Source organism: Girardinichthys multiradiatus, chromosome 2, assembly GCF_021462225.1.
Source record: "Girardinichthys multiradiatus isolate DD_20200921_A chromosome 2, DD_fGirMul_XY1, whole genome shotgun sequence".
Lineage (NCBI taxonomy): Eukaryota > Metazoa > Chordata > Actinopteri > Cyprinodontiformes > Goodeidae > Girardinichthys > Girardinichthys multiradiatus.
Window position 1 is genome coordinate 42,789,471 of NC_061795.1, and position 18,071 is coordinate 42,807,541.

The 18,071-nt window shown below is 38.7% G+C and overlaps 2 protein-coding genes across 5 annotated transcripts in view; both read left to right on the top strand.

Annotated features, from left to right (window-relative positions):
• The first annotated feature begins 3,181 nt into the window (after window positions 1-3,181).
• On the top strand, window positions 3,182-5,190 carry LOC124858131 (monocyte chemotactic protein 1B-like). The gene is made up of 3 exons (XM_047349958.1): window positions 3,182-3,309; window positions 4,303-4,420; window positions 4,510-5,190. Exons 1-3 carry the CDS (start codon window positions 3,249-3,251, stop codon window positions 4,622-4,624), a joined length of 294 nt encoding a protein of 97 aa, XP_047205914.1. The 5' UTR covers window positions 3,182-3,248; the 3' UTR covers window positions 4,625-5,190.
• Window positions 5,191-15,636: 10,446 nt separating this feature from the next.
• LOC124880764 (septin-7-like) overlaps window positions 15,637-18,071 on the top strand; it is a 61,270-nt gene continuing 58,835 nt past the window's right edge. For 3 of the 4 annotated variants that reach the window (XM_047386107.1, XM_047386127.1, XM_047386132.1), the window contains exon 1: window positions 15,638-15,932. In XM_047386107.1, coding sequence (XP_047242063.1) covers window positions 15,894-15,932 — 39 coding nt within the window. In that variant the 5' untranslated portion in view covers window positions 15,638-15,893. Of the gene's footprint in view, window positions 15,933-18,071 lie in introns of all 4 variants that reach the window. The other variant, XM_047386118.1, reaches the window with a different exon arrangement.

Below are 18,071 nucleotides of genomic sequence, written 5' to 3' on the forward strand. Positions count from 1 at the left end.
TTAATAAAGCAAAAAGAGAAACTTTCTATCTCTACTTTAATCCCCAGGACCCTGCCTGGGATTAACTCAATACAGGAAATGATGTTAGCATCCAGTCTTGGTGAAAATAAAATTGCTACACCAGCAGATGACCTGGTCCCATGAGACAAAAAATATTTCCCTTTCCAACTCATACCCCACTCTACCTCATTTTCATGATCTGTATGTGTCTCTTGTAAAAACACAACATCAAGCTTCTTTTGGAAAATTAGCTCTAAACTAACCATCCTTTTCTGTGGATCCCTCCCACCATTGATGTTTAATGATCCCACCCTGATATTATTCATACAGGAGAAACAGAGAGGGAAAACAGACAGAAACAGCAAAAATAAGACCACCCAGTGTATTATAATCAGTCTCATTTCTATATCTTTAACCGTTTTGAACCTTTTCCTTTGTTTGCTAAATACTGTTTCCGGACATTTGTCATGTGCTTTTTTAACCGGAATATTTTCTTTTCATCTAACATTTTAAAATCTACTATTTTCTGTACCATGAGAGCGCTCTTGATAAATTTTTCCGCATCAGGAAAATAATCAAGAACTTTAACATGTTTTCCAAAAGTTTCATCAAGGAAAACATTGATTTCATCCAAAGTGTACAAATCAACACTGGATGTTTGGGAATCTGCTATTGAAATACTGTCTGAATCACTGTCATACTCCATATTTTCTACCTGTTCGTCTTCAGCTGCAGGCTGGGCCGCTACACCCTCACCTGCGGGCAGCACCGCTGCCTCGGCAGCACCAGGGTTCGAGTTAGCTGTAGGATCTGTTTCTAAATCAAAATTGCCACAGATTAGGGAATCTTTTGGAACAACGATTCTAATTTTCTCAAGGTCATTCTTAACAGGCTGTATAACCAGATCGCTGCTTCCCTCCCCAGCCTCAGAGACAGTTGACGGGGGAGGCACCGCCCCCTCCGCAGCCGGAGGAACACCAGCAGCCAGCGACGCTTCTCCATTTGGATTTATCTCAACCTGCCTTGTCGGGTTTTTGTGCGGACAAGCGGCTCGTTTATGTCCGATATCCCCACACTCAAAACATTTCATGTTTCCGGTGCTCGCGTAAACCATATAAGATCCTTCCTCGTATTTAACTCTGAAAGACATTTCCAGCGTTTGTGAAGCAGAGTTTAGAAACATAAACACCTGTCTCCTAAAAGATTGAACATGTTTTAGTTTATCATCCTTACATCCCAAACCCACAGTTTTGAAACCGCTAGCAAGTTTTCCAAAACGTTGGAGTTCTTTCTCCAGCAAGTTATTCGGAATGAAGGGCGGCACACCCGAAACAACCACCCGGGTGGAGGGCACTGCAAGCGGGGACACCTGCAGGTATTCTCCGCCTATTGTCACCCCGCTAACAATCAACTGAGTAACAAAGCGTTCTTCTTTCAAAAAAAACCACTACTCCCTTATTCATTCTTGAAGCATAAATTAAATTGATGTGACTGACAATATCTCCTACAGCCAGGAGAACTGTCTCAACTGAGATTGACGGGTCAGGTTGAATCCGAATCCCATTCCTTAAAGAGAGGAGCGGCGCCACTAAAGACGCCATCCCCGCAAACAAACAGCGCTACAAGCGCTAAAAAAAAATCCAACAACTCCGAGACTTAGAATCAGTACAAAATAAAGGATATTTAAAAAAAAAACAACACATAAAAAAAATAAAAGGTCAGAAAAACTGTTAGAGACAACTCTTCCACTCTGTCAGACTCACCACGTTCAGCCTCACCATCACCGCCAACACCCAGCATGCAGCGCGAAAGAAAGAAAGAAACTAATTTATTTAAACCACTGGTAAGATTTTCCCCATTCACTGCCTAAACTTTTATGATTTTGTTCTTCAGTGCTCAGTGATTAAATTAAAACAAATACATTTAAACAGAGACAGAATAAATTAAACAATTGGAAGACGTGGCCCAATCTGTAAATGATGCAAGTGAAAAATGTAGCATGAGCAGCAACTGCTTGAGAATCGGATTGTCATTCAAAACATTCAGTGAAAGTAATTGAGTGTTAGGTCAATCATCCTTGTAAATCACCATTATGTGTGAGTTCATCTTTGGTTGTCTGCACTGTGTCTCTGTGCTACTCTGTTTTGAGCTGGCGACCTGTCAAGGTGCCTCTCGCCCAATGACCACTGGAGATGGGTACCTGGCCTAAGCTCAACTCTGTAAGGAGAAGGCAGGAGAAAATCGATGATTGGATGGATGATCCATTCAGCCCTTTTCTCATGGTCCTCAACATTCAACAACATTTGGACATCTGAAGTTTTAAATGACTGCAAAAAGAAGGTCTGGTATGTCTGGTCTCTTTTTTATCTTTTTATCCAGACCTAGAAAATGGTACAATAAATTTCCTGACATTTTAAGACTTGGAAACCTGTTAGTCTGACCTGTAGGTATCAGTTCTGCACAGAATGACACATAAAGGCCAAAAGACATTTGAGACAGATTCTGCTATTGTTTGTTATTAGTTTCTGATTCCCTGGTGGTGTCCTATGTATTTATTAATTGCATTAAGAATTTATTAATAATTACAAGCTATCTTTAGACATATTAAAAGTTGTTAATTAATAGGCTTCTAAGGTGGACAACAGTTATTAAACATGTTTTTTGGCCCATCTCTTTTTTCACAGGTTAATTGTTACTCTTTAGGGATGTCTTGGTCTGATTTAAAGTATTGGATCAGGGTCCCAGTACACCTTGTGTTGGTGTGCTGTATGAGGGTTTTTATATTAGCCAAACCCCTGCAAGCTATTTTAATGAAGTATCAGATTGGGACTCAGTATAAACAATTACTTGTTCTTCTATGACTCTGATTTATATTCGCCTGATGCTTATTATAACTTTTCCATGGGGTCTACAAGATTTTCCATTGTATAAAGAGAACTCAGATAAAGTAATGGGAGAAACTACAGTTTTGGTCAGGTCGGAACACCACGTTCTTCCTCATTAAAAAGAGAAGTGAAAAGGTTTGGGCACCAATGGACACAAAGTAGCGCAACCCTTCAAAAATCTCCCATATACGTAGGTGAATCCCCAGAGAAAAAAATTATGACTTAGTTTTATGGTAACTTCCTGTCTGTGTGTGTATAAATATGAAGGCAGATGGTGTCCAAACATCAGATAAAACAAGCTGATCTTACCTGAGATTTTCTACCTACTGCTGCTCCCTCACACCAACAAACACACCCTTCAGGATGGCTCGTCTTGCTCTGTCTGTGATTGTTCTGATGATGGCGGTCATCGCTCTCACTGAAGGTAAGAAGAAGCTTTGAAATAAAAGAAACATTTAGGACATTTTATAACTGTTATTAATCAGCTTTTAAATTTTAAGATCAGTTTAACTAAACAGCCACACTGAGTTTACAAGATGCTGATCTAACTTATATAAACTATATAAACTATTATAAATATAGTTGGCACAAAATATTTTTCTTCAGTTGTTTATGGAAAACAAATTTGAAATTAGACAAAGTTAAAGCTTAATGGCTAACCATGCATATAAATAAATGAATGCATTGCTTTGTATGAGATATTATCAGGATTAAATAGATACATGATTTCTTTAAAAAAAATAGTGAAATGTTACATTAATAAATTAGCTTCCATTAATGAGATAGACTAAGAACTATCTATAGATGCTTGAGTAGATTAAGATTTTTTTACCTCATTTAACAAAGTTTAGCACGCACTGAAGCAGCTGTGACCAATGTTTTTAGAAAAATCATTTATTGAACAACTGTTTTAAATGTAAAAGTGGTGACGAAAATAAATAAAACAAGCAATCAGATCCTGAGATACTGCAGTATGCAACTTTAATAGCTTTAATGGTTGGTGACCATAAAACAACATACTACTGATAGTTAAAGCTGCATTTAATCAAATTGTCTTTTTAAATTATGAAAGGCAAAAGTTTTACTTTTAATGATTCATGGCCATCTAAGTATTACTTACCTCTACAGTTTCCTTTCCTCCAAAAGGCATTTAGGGTTAGTTAACAAGTTTTGTCTTTTCACATGAAAATGGAAAACAGATACAAATACATTTAATCTAAACCTTAATGGAGTAAGGTTGAGATGAGAAGTTCAGACCCACAAGGTGGAAACAGCACAATCTCTTCAACTAAAAAAGAGACTGTATCAAATGCTGCCCTTTTACAGTTTAACAGGAAATTACAAAAGGGAACTCGCAGCGTGGAACCTGGTCATGATTATGTTTCTGAGATATTAATTCTCTGTGTTCTGTTTACAGGTTTGCGTGGAGTTGGCCCAAAGAAGTGCTGCTTCAAATTCAATGACAAGCCTGTGTCAAAAGAAAAAGTTGTGGGCTACATCAAAACCAGTCAGCGTTGCCCCAACCCTGCCATCTTGTAAGTATTCAGTGTTGCAGAAGTGCATCAGTGACACTGAATCTGCTCCTGAATCTGCTGACGCTCTCCTCTTTCTTTTCCATATCCAGGCTGAATACAGTGGCAGGCCGTCAGCTGTGTGTCAGAACTTCAGCCACCTGGGTGAAGGAGCTTATCAACTACCTGGAGACCAAAAATGTTCTGGGCACAAACTCCACAATGTAAACGGGCCAATAATATACCCATAAACCAGCTTACATGAATATGTAGGTTGGTTGTGATGCTACAGAAAGCAGCTGCTCTCTTTCTATATTTACCAAATGTTCTAATATTTCATTAGTGACTACCAGGATGAGATGAAGGGGAATTAATTATTCTTCATGTATATGAAGTATATTTCTATTATGTTTGTTATATCAAACAACAAGTGTATTTTTTTTATAAATACAACACTTATAGTTACACTGTTAACAATATGAACTTTTCTTCTATTGTAGTTTGAAGTGACCTAAGAAAGTATCTGTATTGTAAAAGACAAATGTCTTCCAAATCCACATGGTGTCATCTTTATTATATAAGCTACGACCTATTGCACTTGCTGATGTATAAGGGACTTACTTTAAATGCTGTTAACTAATTTTATTTAAAGTCTTTTTATAGTCAAGATTTTGACCTCTTTAAAGTACTGACTGAAGTATTGTAATCCATTCTGAAGGATGTAATCCATTTTTCTGTAAGCCTACACCAACGTGATTCTTACAAAATAAAGCTAAATTACTTTTAAAATTCAACAAATTATCTTTTTCTCATAGCGATGTTTGTGGATTTGTGGTTGAATCTGGGATTAATATTAATATCTTTAACTGTGCCACCTCCAACTCTGTGTACAGTCTTCTTGTTAGGGTCTCCATCTCTTATCCATACATCACAGCAGATCATTTGGCCATCTTATAAACAAGGTTCTCAAAATGAATGTTCAAAAGACCAAATGTGATTTCTAGGTAAGGTCAAAGGTCTGGAACGACAAGTAATGATCAAATTTGGGAGCTTAAGCTAATGTATTTTTTAAAATTAATTAAATTAAATTAATTTTAAAGTAACTTATGCACATGAATTTTCCAATAAGGTTTTTACTTAAACCTGATTAAATTAATCAGTTTACACCATGAAAAAGTAACACTTGCTTATATGCTAACTTGCTTGCTCTTTGGGAAACAATCCACAGACAACAAGTAATCAACATAAACGAGTCTGCAAATAAAGTTAATCAAAAATTGAATGAGACAGTGAATAGGTATTGAACACACATCCCGAAATGTGTTACATACTTCCTTGAAAAACCTTTTTTTGTGATGAAAAATTCAAGATGTCTCCTGTATGGAGAAATTAGTAACACACATTGCTCAGGTGTGATTTTGACCCATGCAGGTCAGATGATTGACTGGGTCATCCTAGTTGTTTTACTCTCTTCTTTTTAAGAATGTCCCAGTATTTTTCTGCAGTGAAACATAAGAACTAAGTGCTGCCTCTCTGTGTTTGGTTCTGATTCTGGGGATGCAGAGTAGACTTGAGCCAGAAGACCTAGGTGTTCTGGGAAGTTCACACAACAACAAAGGTATTTTAAGGCTAAGCCATTCGATGATTTATATACTACCAGAAGTGTTTGAAGTATATTCTCTGAGATACAGGGAGTCAGTGTAAATACTTTAAAACTGGGGTGATGTGCTCTACTTTCTTAGTTCAGTGAGGACATGGGCAGCAGCGTTCTGGATCAACTGCAGCTGTCTGATTGACTTTTTAGGCAGACCTGTGAAGACACTGTTGCAGTAATCAATTCTACTAAAGATAAACGCATGGAAGAGTTTTTTGAAATCCTGCTAGGACATTAGTCCTTTAAACCTTGAAGTGTTCTTCAGATGATAGGCTGACTTAGTAATTGTCTTAAAGTGCCTCTGAAGGTTCTGGCCGGAGTCCAACATAACACAGATTTTGGGCCTGATCTGTGGTTTCTACCTGTAATAATTAAAACTGTGTGGTGAGTCTTAGTCGCTTCTCCATTGGTCCAAAAATAATTATGTCAGTTTTGGTTTTATTTAGCTGAAGAAAATGATGGCACATCCATGCATTGGTTTGTTCTATGCAACTACCTAATGCTTGAATGGGTTCACAGTCACCTGGTGGCATTGCAACTGCAGGTTGCAGACACCTGACCTAGCAGATGATCATATCTCAATACGGCTGAAGCTAAAAGTGCAACAACTTATTTTTTTAATTCTTTGTGGTCGTGCTGAAAAATGAAATCTTCATCTTCATAAAGCTTTTCAGCAGATGGAAGCATGAAGTGCTCCAAAATCTCCTGATAGCTAGCTGCATTGACCCTGCCCTTGATAAAACACAGTGGACCAACACCAGCAGCTGACACGGCCCATTTCCTGCACACGCCTGTGCACGGTGGCTCTGGATGTTTCTACTCCAGACTCAGTCCACTGCTTCCGCAGGTCCCCCAAGGTCTGGAATCGGCCCTTCTCCACAATCTTCCTCAGGGTCCGGTCACCTCTTCTCGTTGTGCAGCGTTTTCTGCCACACTTTTTCCTTCCCACAGACTTCCCACTGAGGTGCCTTGATACAGCACTCTGGGAACAGCCTATTCGTTCAGAAATGTCTTTCTGTGTCTTACCCTCTTGCTTGAAGGTGTCAATAGTGGCCTTCTGGACAGCAGTCAGGTCGGCAGTCTTACCCATGATTGGGGTTTTGAGTGATGAACCAGGCTGGGAGTTTTAAAGGCCTCAGGAATCTTTTGCAGGTGTTTAGAGTTAACTCGTTGATTCAGATGATTAGGTTCATAGCTCGTTTAGAGACCCTTTTAATGATATGCTAATTTTGTGAGATAGGAATTTTGGGTTTTCATGAGCTGTATGCCAAAATCATCCGTATTAAGACAATAAAATACCTGAAATATTTCAGTTAGTGTGCAATGAATCTAAAATATATGAATGTTAAATTTTCATCATGACATTATGGAAAATAATGAAGTTTATCACAATATGCTAATATTTTGAGAAGGACCAGTACCTCAGAAACAAGCTGCTTCTTAACTCTCCTGAAAACTCAAAGTTTAATCAATCTAGGATTTAGAAACATTATTCTAAACATGGATTATTGTTTCATGCAACATATAAACAAACATTCAGTCCAACAAAACAAAGACAAAACATCAAAGACAAACAAATGGCCAAATTTGAAGCTTCAAGAATTCAAAGACATTTTTAACAATCTCTTTTCAGAATATGTTTTCTCAGCCATATCTTTTAATGCTATAATTGATCAATTTTGTTATGACAATCTTCAGGATCCTTTTTAAGATGAGTGCACAAACTATTTAGAAGCACAGCAACAGTTTTCTCTTAAATGAATCCAAATTCACTGATGCTGAAACCTTTTGTCAATTATTTTACTGTAACTCTGTAATAATAATAACTACAATCCTGAAAGTTATTGTTATAGTTCTCTTTTTGTTTTTGCTCAATTTTGATCGCAGCTGCATTGCAGAATTTCTCTGCTCAGGTTAAATGCAAAGAAGTATTTTAAGCCGGCGTGGACATTTTTATGGCATACCCAAACAAAAACAAAAACTACAGTGTTTGACTTAATCAGAAATTAAGATAAGAAACTTGACTCCAAACTGGACTTTTTTCCACATAGTGTTTCAAAGGGAAGACACACATCATTTTCTTTAATTTGGGCTATTTAAATTTTGAGAGTTGGGGAGAAAATTATTACTATAACCCTTCTTTAATAATCCAAATGCTGATAAATGTTCCAATATTTTATGATTTAATAATCTGAAATTACCTTGTGTACCTTTGTACTCCTATGTATTCTTTTAATCTTTAAACCCTAAGAAATCAAACAAGGAGCCTTTATTTCTTTTCTTTTCCTAAAATAAGGGATTTTATTTGTCTTGATTCTGTTATAAAAATCCTAACCTTGGTTCCAAAACTAAACTCTTCAACCCCAATCTGTGTTCCTCAGAGTAGACATTTTGAGTATTATTGCATTTCAAAGCCACCAAATGACTGGAACTCATCATTGGCTTAGATCTATTTTAATAGGTAATCAGTCTACCTTTAATTAAGTATTATAATTTTATGGACCCAAAATCTATGGCTTACAGGCTTCAGGAGTCCAGGAACCACAGGTTGAGTATTGCTGCATTGAACAATGATGTTATCTCTCTTAAAGGATTGGCTAAATATCCCCAGACCTATTAGTGTATTATTTCTGCTTGCACAATAATCAGATTTAAAAATCACTAGTTCACAGCTCCTAATTTACCTCAGATCATATTTGCTCCTAACCCAGTTCATAAGAAGCTTCAGACAAACATTATGCTAAAAAGCCAAAAACAAAAAACACAGATCTGTTTTAAAATAAAGAAAAAACATGCTTAAAAAACTTGGTACTGTGGTGAAAAATAACTCCACGGTTCTGAAGGCCTTTTCTATGCAGAGTCTTTTAGGAAACATGAGATTAGTTTAATTTTTGTGTGGTACCACTGTCCAATCAGAATCTTTCTTACCTTCAAAAATAACCCAATTTTTTCATTCTCATTTTAAAGGTTTGTTTTACCAAGGAAAATGTGTTTAACAAAACCAATTACTCTCAAAAGTTTAAAATGTTTTAGCCGGTGATATCTTAGAAAACAACAAGTGTTTTAATATTTCTGTGCAGCACAGAACGGATTAGGTTTCCTTTCCTTCCCCAAAGGGAAAGAACCTGCAGAACCAAACCTTTCATAGATTTGTCAGGATCTGATATAAGGTACAGTGTAAATCAACACGCTGCATGAATCAGAAGAGGAAGAAAGAACCCAATATAACCTCTTCCCAGCAGCTGCTGTGAAAAACAATGCATTTGTACTTTCCACAAGCGTCAGTTAACACTTGCAGACAAAACTGCACCAAACTGGAAGTACTGTGTCAGAGACTGTATGAAGACCATCTGCAGTAGAACTAAGCCTGTTTTAATGAGGTCTCTACCCATTAGATTTATGGGATACAAACTCTGACAACAGAAAATAATACCTGAAGGAGAAACCCATCAGGTTTTACGCATGCGCTGGGTTTTAAAAATGCTCCTTCATGAGATCTGTCCTGATAATAACATAGAAACACATGGTTACTGCTGAGTTTTGGAGATGTAACTTTCTCTGCTTTTTAATAACTTTTAATAACTAGAATAATTGACCCTTAATATTCCACGACGAAAGAGAACTTGTTTCTCTAAAAGAATTAACTGGAAAGTATCAAATGAGTTAAGTTATCACCCTTTTAAAGATACTTTTCTAACCCTAAAATAATATTTTAACCCGCTATATCTGTCAACGTCAAGCAAGCGTCACATGAGCAGCGGTTAATAAGCGTTCTTCGTTGCAGAAAATAGGAAAAGATTTATGCAAATGTGTGTGTTTGTACATTACCCCCATCAGTTTCTAAATCGCTCCAGAGTCAGACTGTCATGGCACACAGTTCTCTATCAGTCCAAAAAACAACCCAGGCCTTTCAGGTCTGTTGGTGAGACATTCACTCCTTGTCCTCTTTAACTTCTCCAGGAGGGAGAAAGAACTTTGCTCCGGCCTGTTTCTCTTCTGCCCGCATAAGATGTGCTTCCAATATAAATCCAGTGTATCACTCTTCTGGCTCTGCAGCAGCATGGATCGTTGTCCATCTCAGTGGGTTTGGGCCAGACTTCTTCTGAGTTTCATTCTGGTGGAAACTCACACTGTGATTTACAGCAGCAGGCAGGCAGGCCTTTCTCTTCCAGGCAATGATGAGGAAGCGTCTCTGGTCGAGTAGCCATGGGAACGGCAGGTTTCTAAAGTCCAGACTCAAAAACGCAGATGTTGCACTCAAATCCCATACATGTGTGTATGTGTGTGTGAGAGAGGCAGATGAGAAGTTTAGTAAGGTTCAGATTTTGCACACAGAAATATTATCAGTCAGTCAGTCAGTTGTCCACCATAACTTACACTATACTCCTTTCTTTTCCGACTGATCGCAATATTTAAGACAAACGAAACTTCCTGCAGGAAAGTTTTAACTCTTTAACACCTTAATTGATGCACTCTGTGCTTTTTTATCTTTTTCTCATGTTTTTTATTTTTCTCATCTCCATCCATCAACTGTTTTACTTGAAACTCTTTAAACTATTTAACTTATTTACCTTAAAACCTCCACTCTGTGAAAAACCAAACTTATCTTCCCAAATTAAAGCATATTTAACACAATCGCAGAGGGCCTTAAACCCTTCCACTCAGCAGGACTTTTTCAATCTCTCCTGGTCCGACCGCTGTGATGCCAAACCCGGTTTGACATCTAGGAATCAACCCTCCGTTGACTCCCTGGAATTCCTTTTACTTAATCTTATTATTACAGTTTCACCATTTAAGTATCTCAACTGTCTTCCCTCACCTGCCAGTTCAGGGTCTCGGGGTCCTATCCCTGGCCACTTTGAGGCGTCCCAATCCCTCGGGGAGGCTCTTACTAACCCCAGCCTATATACCCCAGTCCTCGTCAGGACTGAGTTTGGATTACCAAATCCGGAACTTATTTACTTCAACACCGTCACCATCTAAGTATCTTCAGTGAAAAGTATGTTACAGCCTCAACATTCAAGTATCTCGGCTAAAATTTATCTTGTGTCAATCAACAAATATTTTTACGCAATATATCATTTCTTTACCGTAATCCATTATTTCAACCAACAAATATTTTACCCAAAACTGATCAAGACTGTAAATTTAAGAGAAAACGGATATCTATTCCACAACACCACCTACACTATTAGCAGGCAAAAGGAGAATAAATATAGATCTCCTTACCTTTTGTTTTGGGTCGACCCTGTGTTGTTGTAGAACGACGTCCGCCTCATAGTCAATTAATTATCCTTTAGTTAGAGCCAAATCCGGGTCACGGCACCAATTGTTGAGGTAGGAAAACTTTACTGGCCGTCCGTTAACTCTTACATTACTCCTCACCTCTCCCCGACTCTTTTTATTTGACACCCCAAAGGACAATCCTCAGTTGTACGTTTCCACAAGTTTATTAAAACCAATCTGAATTCAGAGAGGGAGACATCACACTTACACTGGTACCTGGAAACGTCTGTGTGTTGTCTCACTGGGGGCTGCGTTACATTACATTTTATACCCCACGCTGCTATGCAGTACACATACACAATCATTCTGTCTGTGGATGTCTCCCCAGCAACAGTATCAAAGAAACAGAGATACATTTCATCATTTAATTAAAGAATTGTTTCCCAGACGTCTTCAGGAATCTTCAGTGAGGGAAGTACCATGCCTCCCTAATATACTGCCAGCTTCTCATGATACAGACAGAAAACACCTGCAAGCTTTAACCTTGAATAATAAACACTCATTGTGTGACCACATTAGAAGCTACTGTTTAAGGATTTTTCTAACTCTCAAAAGCATAACTAAAAACTCCTAATAATAATCAATCTATAAGCAGCAAATCCCAAATATATCTTAGCTTTAGCTAAAAATGATAAGGCATTTATATTTCCACAGAACATTTTTGCTAAGAAAGGTTGTACTTTACAATGTGTGTGGAAGAACTCGAGAGAGTCTGACAGGGGTCACATCTTGAACCCAGGTTGTCTTATCCTCCTTGCATTTAGGGCATACAGATGACCCAGTAGGCTAATGCTTAAACTCATTGTGAGGACTCCCAAGCACGTTGTGTTGTAGTTTCTCCCCACATGCAACACGGTTGTACAATACAACCAACCACGCATAATGCATAACCTGAGCCTTCTTTCTTGGTACTCAATGTGGCTCTCAAAATTTCAATATGTAAATAAACAGGTACAGTACATGTGAAGCACAAACAAATCAAATATGCATATGTATTCAAAAATATAGATTGACAAAGCATCATTTAGATGACAAAACTTATGTTATTTAAAATATAAGTTAGGTGCATTATATATATATTTTTAGAAATGTTTTCATAAAATTATTTTAGCAATATTTAATGAAGTTATTTTTGACACTAGAGGGCGCAACTTGATCATTTTGTGCCAGAGCTGTTCAACCCCCTGATCTCTGCTGTGCTTTTAATTGGCATAACAAGAGGTCCACAATAGGGGCATCCTAGCTCACATCATAGCTCAATATCCAACCATATAAACAAAGGGAGAAGCAGCACATCTTATAAAAATGAATTACTATATTCCCTATAGTACAGTATAGTAGGACTCACTGGTCCTAAATGTAAAGTTTATCAGAGATAGGTTTTAAGTGGTTGCTGATGTCAGACTGTTTAATTCTTTATACAGTAAATCAGTTTATGTTTGTTTTATTTTTTTTAGGCTTTCAAAAAACAAAAGCTCAGACACTGGCAATGTTTAGGTGAGAAAAAGGGTTAAACACAGAAAAAACAGGGCCAAGAGTATCATTTATAGAAGGAAAGCATTAAGTTATTGGGGGCAGTAGCTCAACTGATGAACCCCTCCAGGAAGGTGTCACAGCTCAAAATAACACCTTGCCAGATGTAGCTTCTATGAAGAGAAAAGAGAGAGAGGGAACATAAAGTTGAAAGCTGAAATAACTGAAAAATGGAGATTAGTAGGAGACTTTAGCGAAAAGTGAGAAAAGTGGTCTGTATGTTCTCCAGCAGCTTAAACTTATAGTAGCACAATTATAGAGCTAATGATAAGATAAACCACTCTAACTAGCTTCATCAAACAGGATGGTTTTAAGACTTGTCTTAAAAGTAGGCAGGGTGTCTGCTTCACTGACTAAAACTGGGAGCTGGTTCCACAGGAGAGGAGCCTGATAACTAAAAGATCTGACCTCCCGTTCTACTTTCAGAAACTCTAGGAACCACCATTAAACCTGCAGTCTGAGAACAACGTGCTCTGTTAGGAGGATGTATGATGGAGCTTGATTATTAAAGGCTTTATATTAAATACTTATTTTATTGGACATATGTAATGCTAATTTTTTAAGAGTCTGAATTCTGGCTTTTCATTAGCTGTAAGCCTTTATCTACAAAATAAAGAAAAGTAAACGCTTGAAATATATCACTCTCTCAAATATAAGTTTACTTATTTGAAGTGAAGTAGTGAAATACATTCTGTTTTTGATGACATTCAAATATATTAATATGCACTTGCATGAACAATAATTGATCTGTTTCATGCAGCATTGGTCTGTATTGTTTTACTCAACAGTCTTTGAAAGCACCAGATTTGAGGATTCAGCACTGAACCCCCACAGCCACAATAAGGGGCCTAGCCCCTTTACATCTGACCAATAGGAGAAGGGATCTAGGATCCCAACAGATGTATCTTGTTACACAAAATAAAGAGAGAAACAGAGGGAAGTTGGTTGACTTAATTTTCAAAATAAATTTATATACTAGCTTTTTCTTCTCAGGGTCTAAATCAAAGTAAATGGCCTGTCTGATGTGTACCTTCTTCTTCTTCGTTATCATTATTATTAGTAGTAGCAGTAATAAACTTATTTTACACTCAGTCAGTCAGTCATTTTCTATACCGCTTCTTCCATAGTGGGTCGCAGGGAAGCTGGTGCCTATCTCCAGCAGTCTGTAGGCGGGAGGCGGGGTACACAGGTCGCCAATCCATCACAGGGCAACACACAAACAACCATGCACACACTCATTCACACACCTAGAGGAAATTTAGAGAGACCAATTAACCTAACAGGCATGTCTTTGGACTGTGGGAGGAAGCCGGAGTACCCGGTGAGATGCACGGGGAGAAAAAGCAAACTCCATGCGGAAAGACCCCCGGCCCGGAGTCGAACCCAGGACCTTATTGTTGCAAGGCAACACTGCTACCAACTCCGCCTGTGCAGCTAACTCATTTCACAATAAAAAGTCCAGAAGGCCACTATTGACACCCTCAAGCAAGAGGGTAAGACACAGAAAGACATTTCTGAATGAATAGGCTGTTCCCAGAGTGCTGTATCAAGGCACCTCGGTGGGAAGTCTGTGGGAAGGAAAAAGTGTGGCAGAAAACGCTGCACAACGAGAAGAGGTGACCGGACCCTGAGGAAGATTGTGGAGAAGGGCCGATTCCAGACCTCGGGGGACCTGCGGAAGCAGTGGACTGAGTCTGGAGTAGAAACATCCAGAGCCACCGTGCACAGGCGTGTGCAGGAAATGGGCTACAGGTGCTGCATTCCCCAGGTCAAGCCACCTTTGAACCAGAAACAGCGGCAGAAGCGCCTGACCTGGGCTACAGAGAAGCAGCACTGGACTGTTGCTCAGTGGTCCAAAGTACTTTTTTCGGATGAAAGCAAATTCTGCATGTCATTCGGAAATCAAGGTGCCAGAGTCTGGAGGAAGACTGGGGAGAAGGAAATGCCAAAATGCCAGAAGTCCAGTGTCAAGTACCCACAGTCAGTGATGGTCTGGGGTGCCATGTCAGCTGCTGGTGTTGGTCCACTGTGTTTTATCAAGGGCAGGGTCAATGCAGCTAGCTATCAGGAGATTTTGGAGCACTTCATGCTTCCATCTGCTGAAAAGCTTTATGGAGATGAAGATTTCATTTTTCAGCACGACCTGGCACCTGCTCACAGTGCCAAAACCACTGGTAAATGGTTTACTGACCATGGTATCACTGTGCTCAATTGGCCTGCCAACTCTCCTGACCTGAACCCCATAGAGAATCTGTGGGATATTGTGAAGAGAACGTTGAGAGACTCAAGACCCAACACTCTGGATGAGCTAAAGGCCGCTATCGAAGCATCCTGGGCCTCCATAAGACCTCAGCAGTGCCACAGGCTGATTGCCTCCATGCCACGCCGCATTGAAGCAGTCATTTCTGCAAAAGGATTCCCAACCAAGTATTGAGTGCATAACTGTACATGATTATTTGAAGGTTGACGTTTTTTGTATTAAAAACACTTTTCTTTTATTGGTCGGATGAAATATGCTAATTTTGTGAGATAGGAATTTGGGGTTTTCATGAGCTGTATGCCAAAATCATCCGTATTAAGACATTAAAAGACCTGAAATATTTCAGTTAGTGTGCAATGAATCTAAAATATATGAATGTAAAATTTTCCTCATGGCATTATGGAAAATAATGAACTTTATCACAATATGCTAATATTTTGAGAAGGGCCTGTATTATGGAATTATCCACCGGAAGTAGCCTGGTGTAAATACCGTTGGTGCTCCTCGTGGAGAAAAACAGCCGTTGCAGCTTTTTTCCTTCACTGTGCTCTACCTCCTCGTAGTATCCGTTAGCGGCCATATGTAATTTGACCCAATTCATTCATTCACCTTTTCACGCAGGTCACGTTGTTTCCTGTTGTTGACTTAGCTCGGAGGTTTTAGCACAGAAAGCAGAATTTTCTGCTAAGCTCCGTGACTCCCTCCGACGTCCCTCGGTGTATGCCTCGGTGAGTGTCCGTAGCAGGCTGGGTGGTGACAGCATAATGATCGAGCGACCAGAGACCGCAGTTCCGAGCATCGCTGTAAGTCCATTTCTACTTCTTCCAAGAGGCTGTTTATGAGTATATGACTTAAAATATTCTGCTTTACCTCCACTCGTGTGTCTTTGTTTCTTTGTATGTTTGCTAACACATTAATTTAGCCTTTCCTCTCCGTTCCTTTAGCCTCGCTGTGGTTAAACGATGTCAAAATAAAACGCAGTCAGCATTTGGTCAGGGAGAGAAAGACTCCTTACTTATAAGTCTAGTGTTTGGACAGCAACATTGTGTTATATTCTAGATGAACTGAGGCTGGTTTGGGGACTTCCTACAGAACAGCTTGTATCAGCAGGGACGTGGTCTGGTTTCAATTAAAGCTGGCTGCAGTGGGAGTGGGAAGATTTATTTCTGCTCAGACAATGTTAGCAATGAAAGTATGCAACGGATGCCTCAGTTCTTCGAACTAAAAGCTTTTAATGAAAAGGTTATTAGATCTTAGAGTTTTACTATGAGGAGCATACATTTTATAAAGATTTTCAAACAAGATCCTATTGAGAGAGTGGTACCTTTTATCTAAAAGTACATCTGGAAGTAGGTTTGCTTAAAAAAAAAAAAAAAAAAGACTGGGAAAACCAATAATGAAATTTGAAAGAGCAAAAGGGTCATTTAAATGATACCAAGATCATGTATGTAGGTTAAAAACAAAGAGAAAAGCTTTAATCAATCGACCATATATATGAATTAACTAAGTTTACCTTGATTGGCTCTGGTGGTGACCAATTTGTAAATACCAAAATCAGTTTTAATTCATAAATGAGACGCACCCTGGACCATTTAGTTTTCTTTTGGATTTAAAGCTACTAAATCTCAGGTGTCAAACTCCCACCCCAAACGGCGGGTGTCCTGCATCTTTTAGATGTTTCTCTGCTTCAGCATACCAGGATCAGACAATTATGTCATCAGTAGAAGTCTGGAGAACTTGGCTATATGCTGAGTTAGCGAATCAGCCATTTGATATCGGTAGGGACACATCTGAAACCCGCAGGACACCATTCCTCAAGGACTGGAGTTTGACACCCCTGTGCTAAATTTATCGTAGAACCAGCAGCACATTTTTGTCTGTTATGTGTTATTGTCCTTAGGAAAATAACAAAAAATCTGAAATGGCAGGTCAGAGATTAAAGAAAACCACGAATAGGCCAGGAGAAGCAGGATTGGTTCAAAACTTGAAATTCTGGGGTAACTTCAGCTGCCGAAACAAAAATGTTTGACCAAAAATCAAACACAGAAAAGCTTCATTTTAAAACATTTTAGATATTGCCATAAAACATTCAACAAATAATTGATGGAGGTTCGAATACATGTCAGTTTGTTGACTTGTAACAGGCCTTTTATCCAGCCAAGATGTCTTGTTTTTTACTGTAAAACTGGATTTTTCTCATTAACATTAAGAACAGCAACAAAGAATATTTTGCCTTTAAACAAAAGGGAATACTGCCCTCATTATATTTTAAAGTAAACATTTGGGTTCAATTGTGAAATCGATTGAAAGGTTTATGGCCGAATTTGGACCTCGCAGAGGCCAATCCATCATGCGGTCACACATCAAATCTGTTGATTTTTGGGATATAGGTACTTTAAATATTATCTTTCAGACTATTTATTTGATTTCCAAAAACTCAGCTTCTTTTCAGAGGAATCAAGCACAGTTTGGTCAGACCACAACTTGTTGGGAACATGCAACCTTCTTTAATAATTGCCATTATTCACCAATGAAACAATGGGAGCACAGGAGTGCAGCAGGAGACTCGCTGATATTAACCTACCTAGGATGTTTTCAGTCTCTTTTGGTCATCTTTTAGGTTAACAGTTTTATGATTTCGGTGTCCATTTTTGTTGCTTTGTAATGATCCACCCATTTTCAATGCTCACTTCATCCTGTTCAGGGTTGCGGGGGTCTGTAGCCTAGCCCAGATTACCGAGGGTGAGGGGCAAGCAGGTTACATTCTGGACAGGAAATTAGGCCAGCACATGGTTAACACAGAGACACACAGGGCAGACAACCATGCATATATAAACACTCATAACTTTGTGATATTTAGATTGACTTATTATCCTAACATGCATGCTTTTGGGCTGTGGGACTTCATACATGCACATGGAGAGCATGCATCCTCCACACAA

What these genes read in the sequence shown, in the direction of transcription:
- LOC124858131 (XM_047349958.1), top strand. Translation starts at nt 3,249, where the DNA reads ATGGCTCGTCTTGCTCTGTCTGTGATTGTTCTGATGATGGCGGTCATC. An exon ending in GGTCATCGCTCTCACTGAAG is followed by an intron (nt 3,310 to 4,302) that starts GTAAGAAGAAGC and finishes TTCTGTTTACAG; the next exon opens with GTTTGCGTGGAGTTGGCCCA. An exon ending in TGCCCCAACCCTGCCATCTT is followed by an intron (nt 4,421 to 4,509) that starts GTAAGTATTCAG and finishes TTCCATATCCAG; the next exon opens with GCTGAATACAGTGGCAGGCC.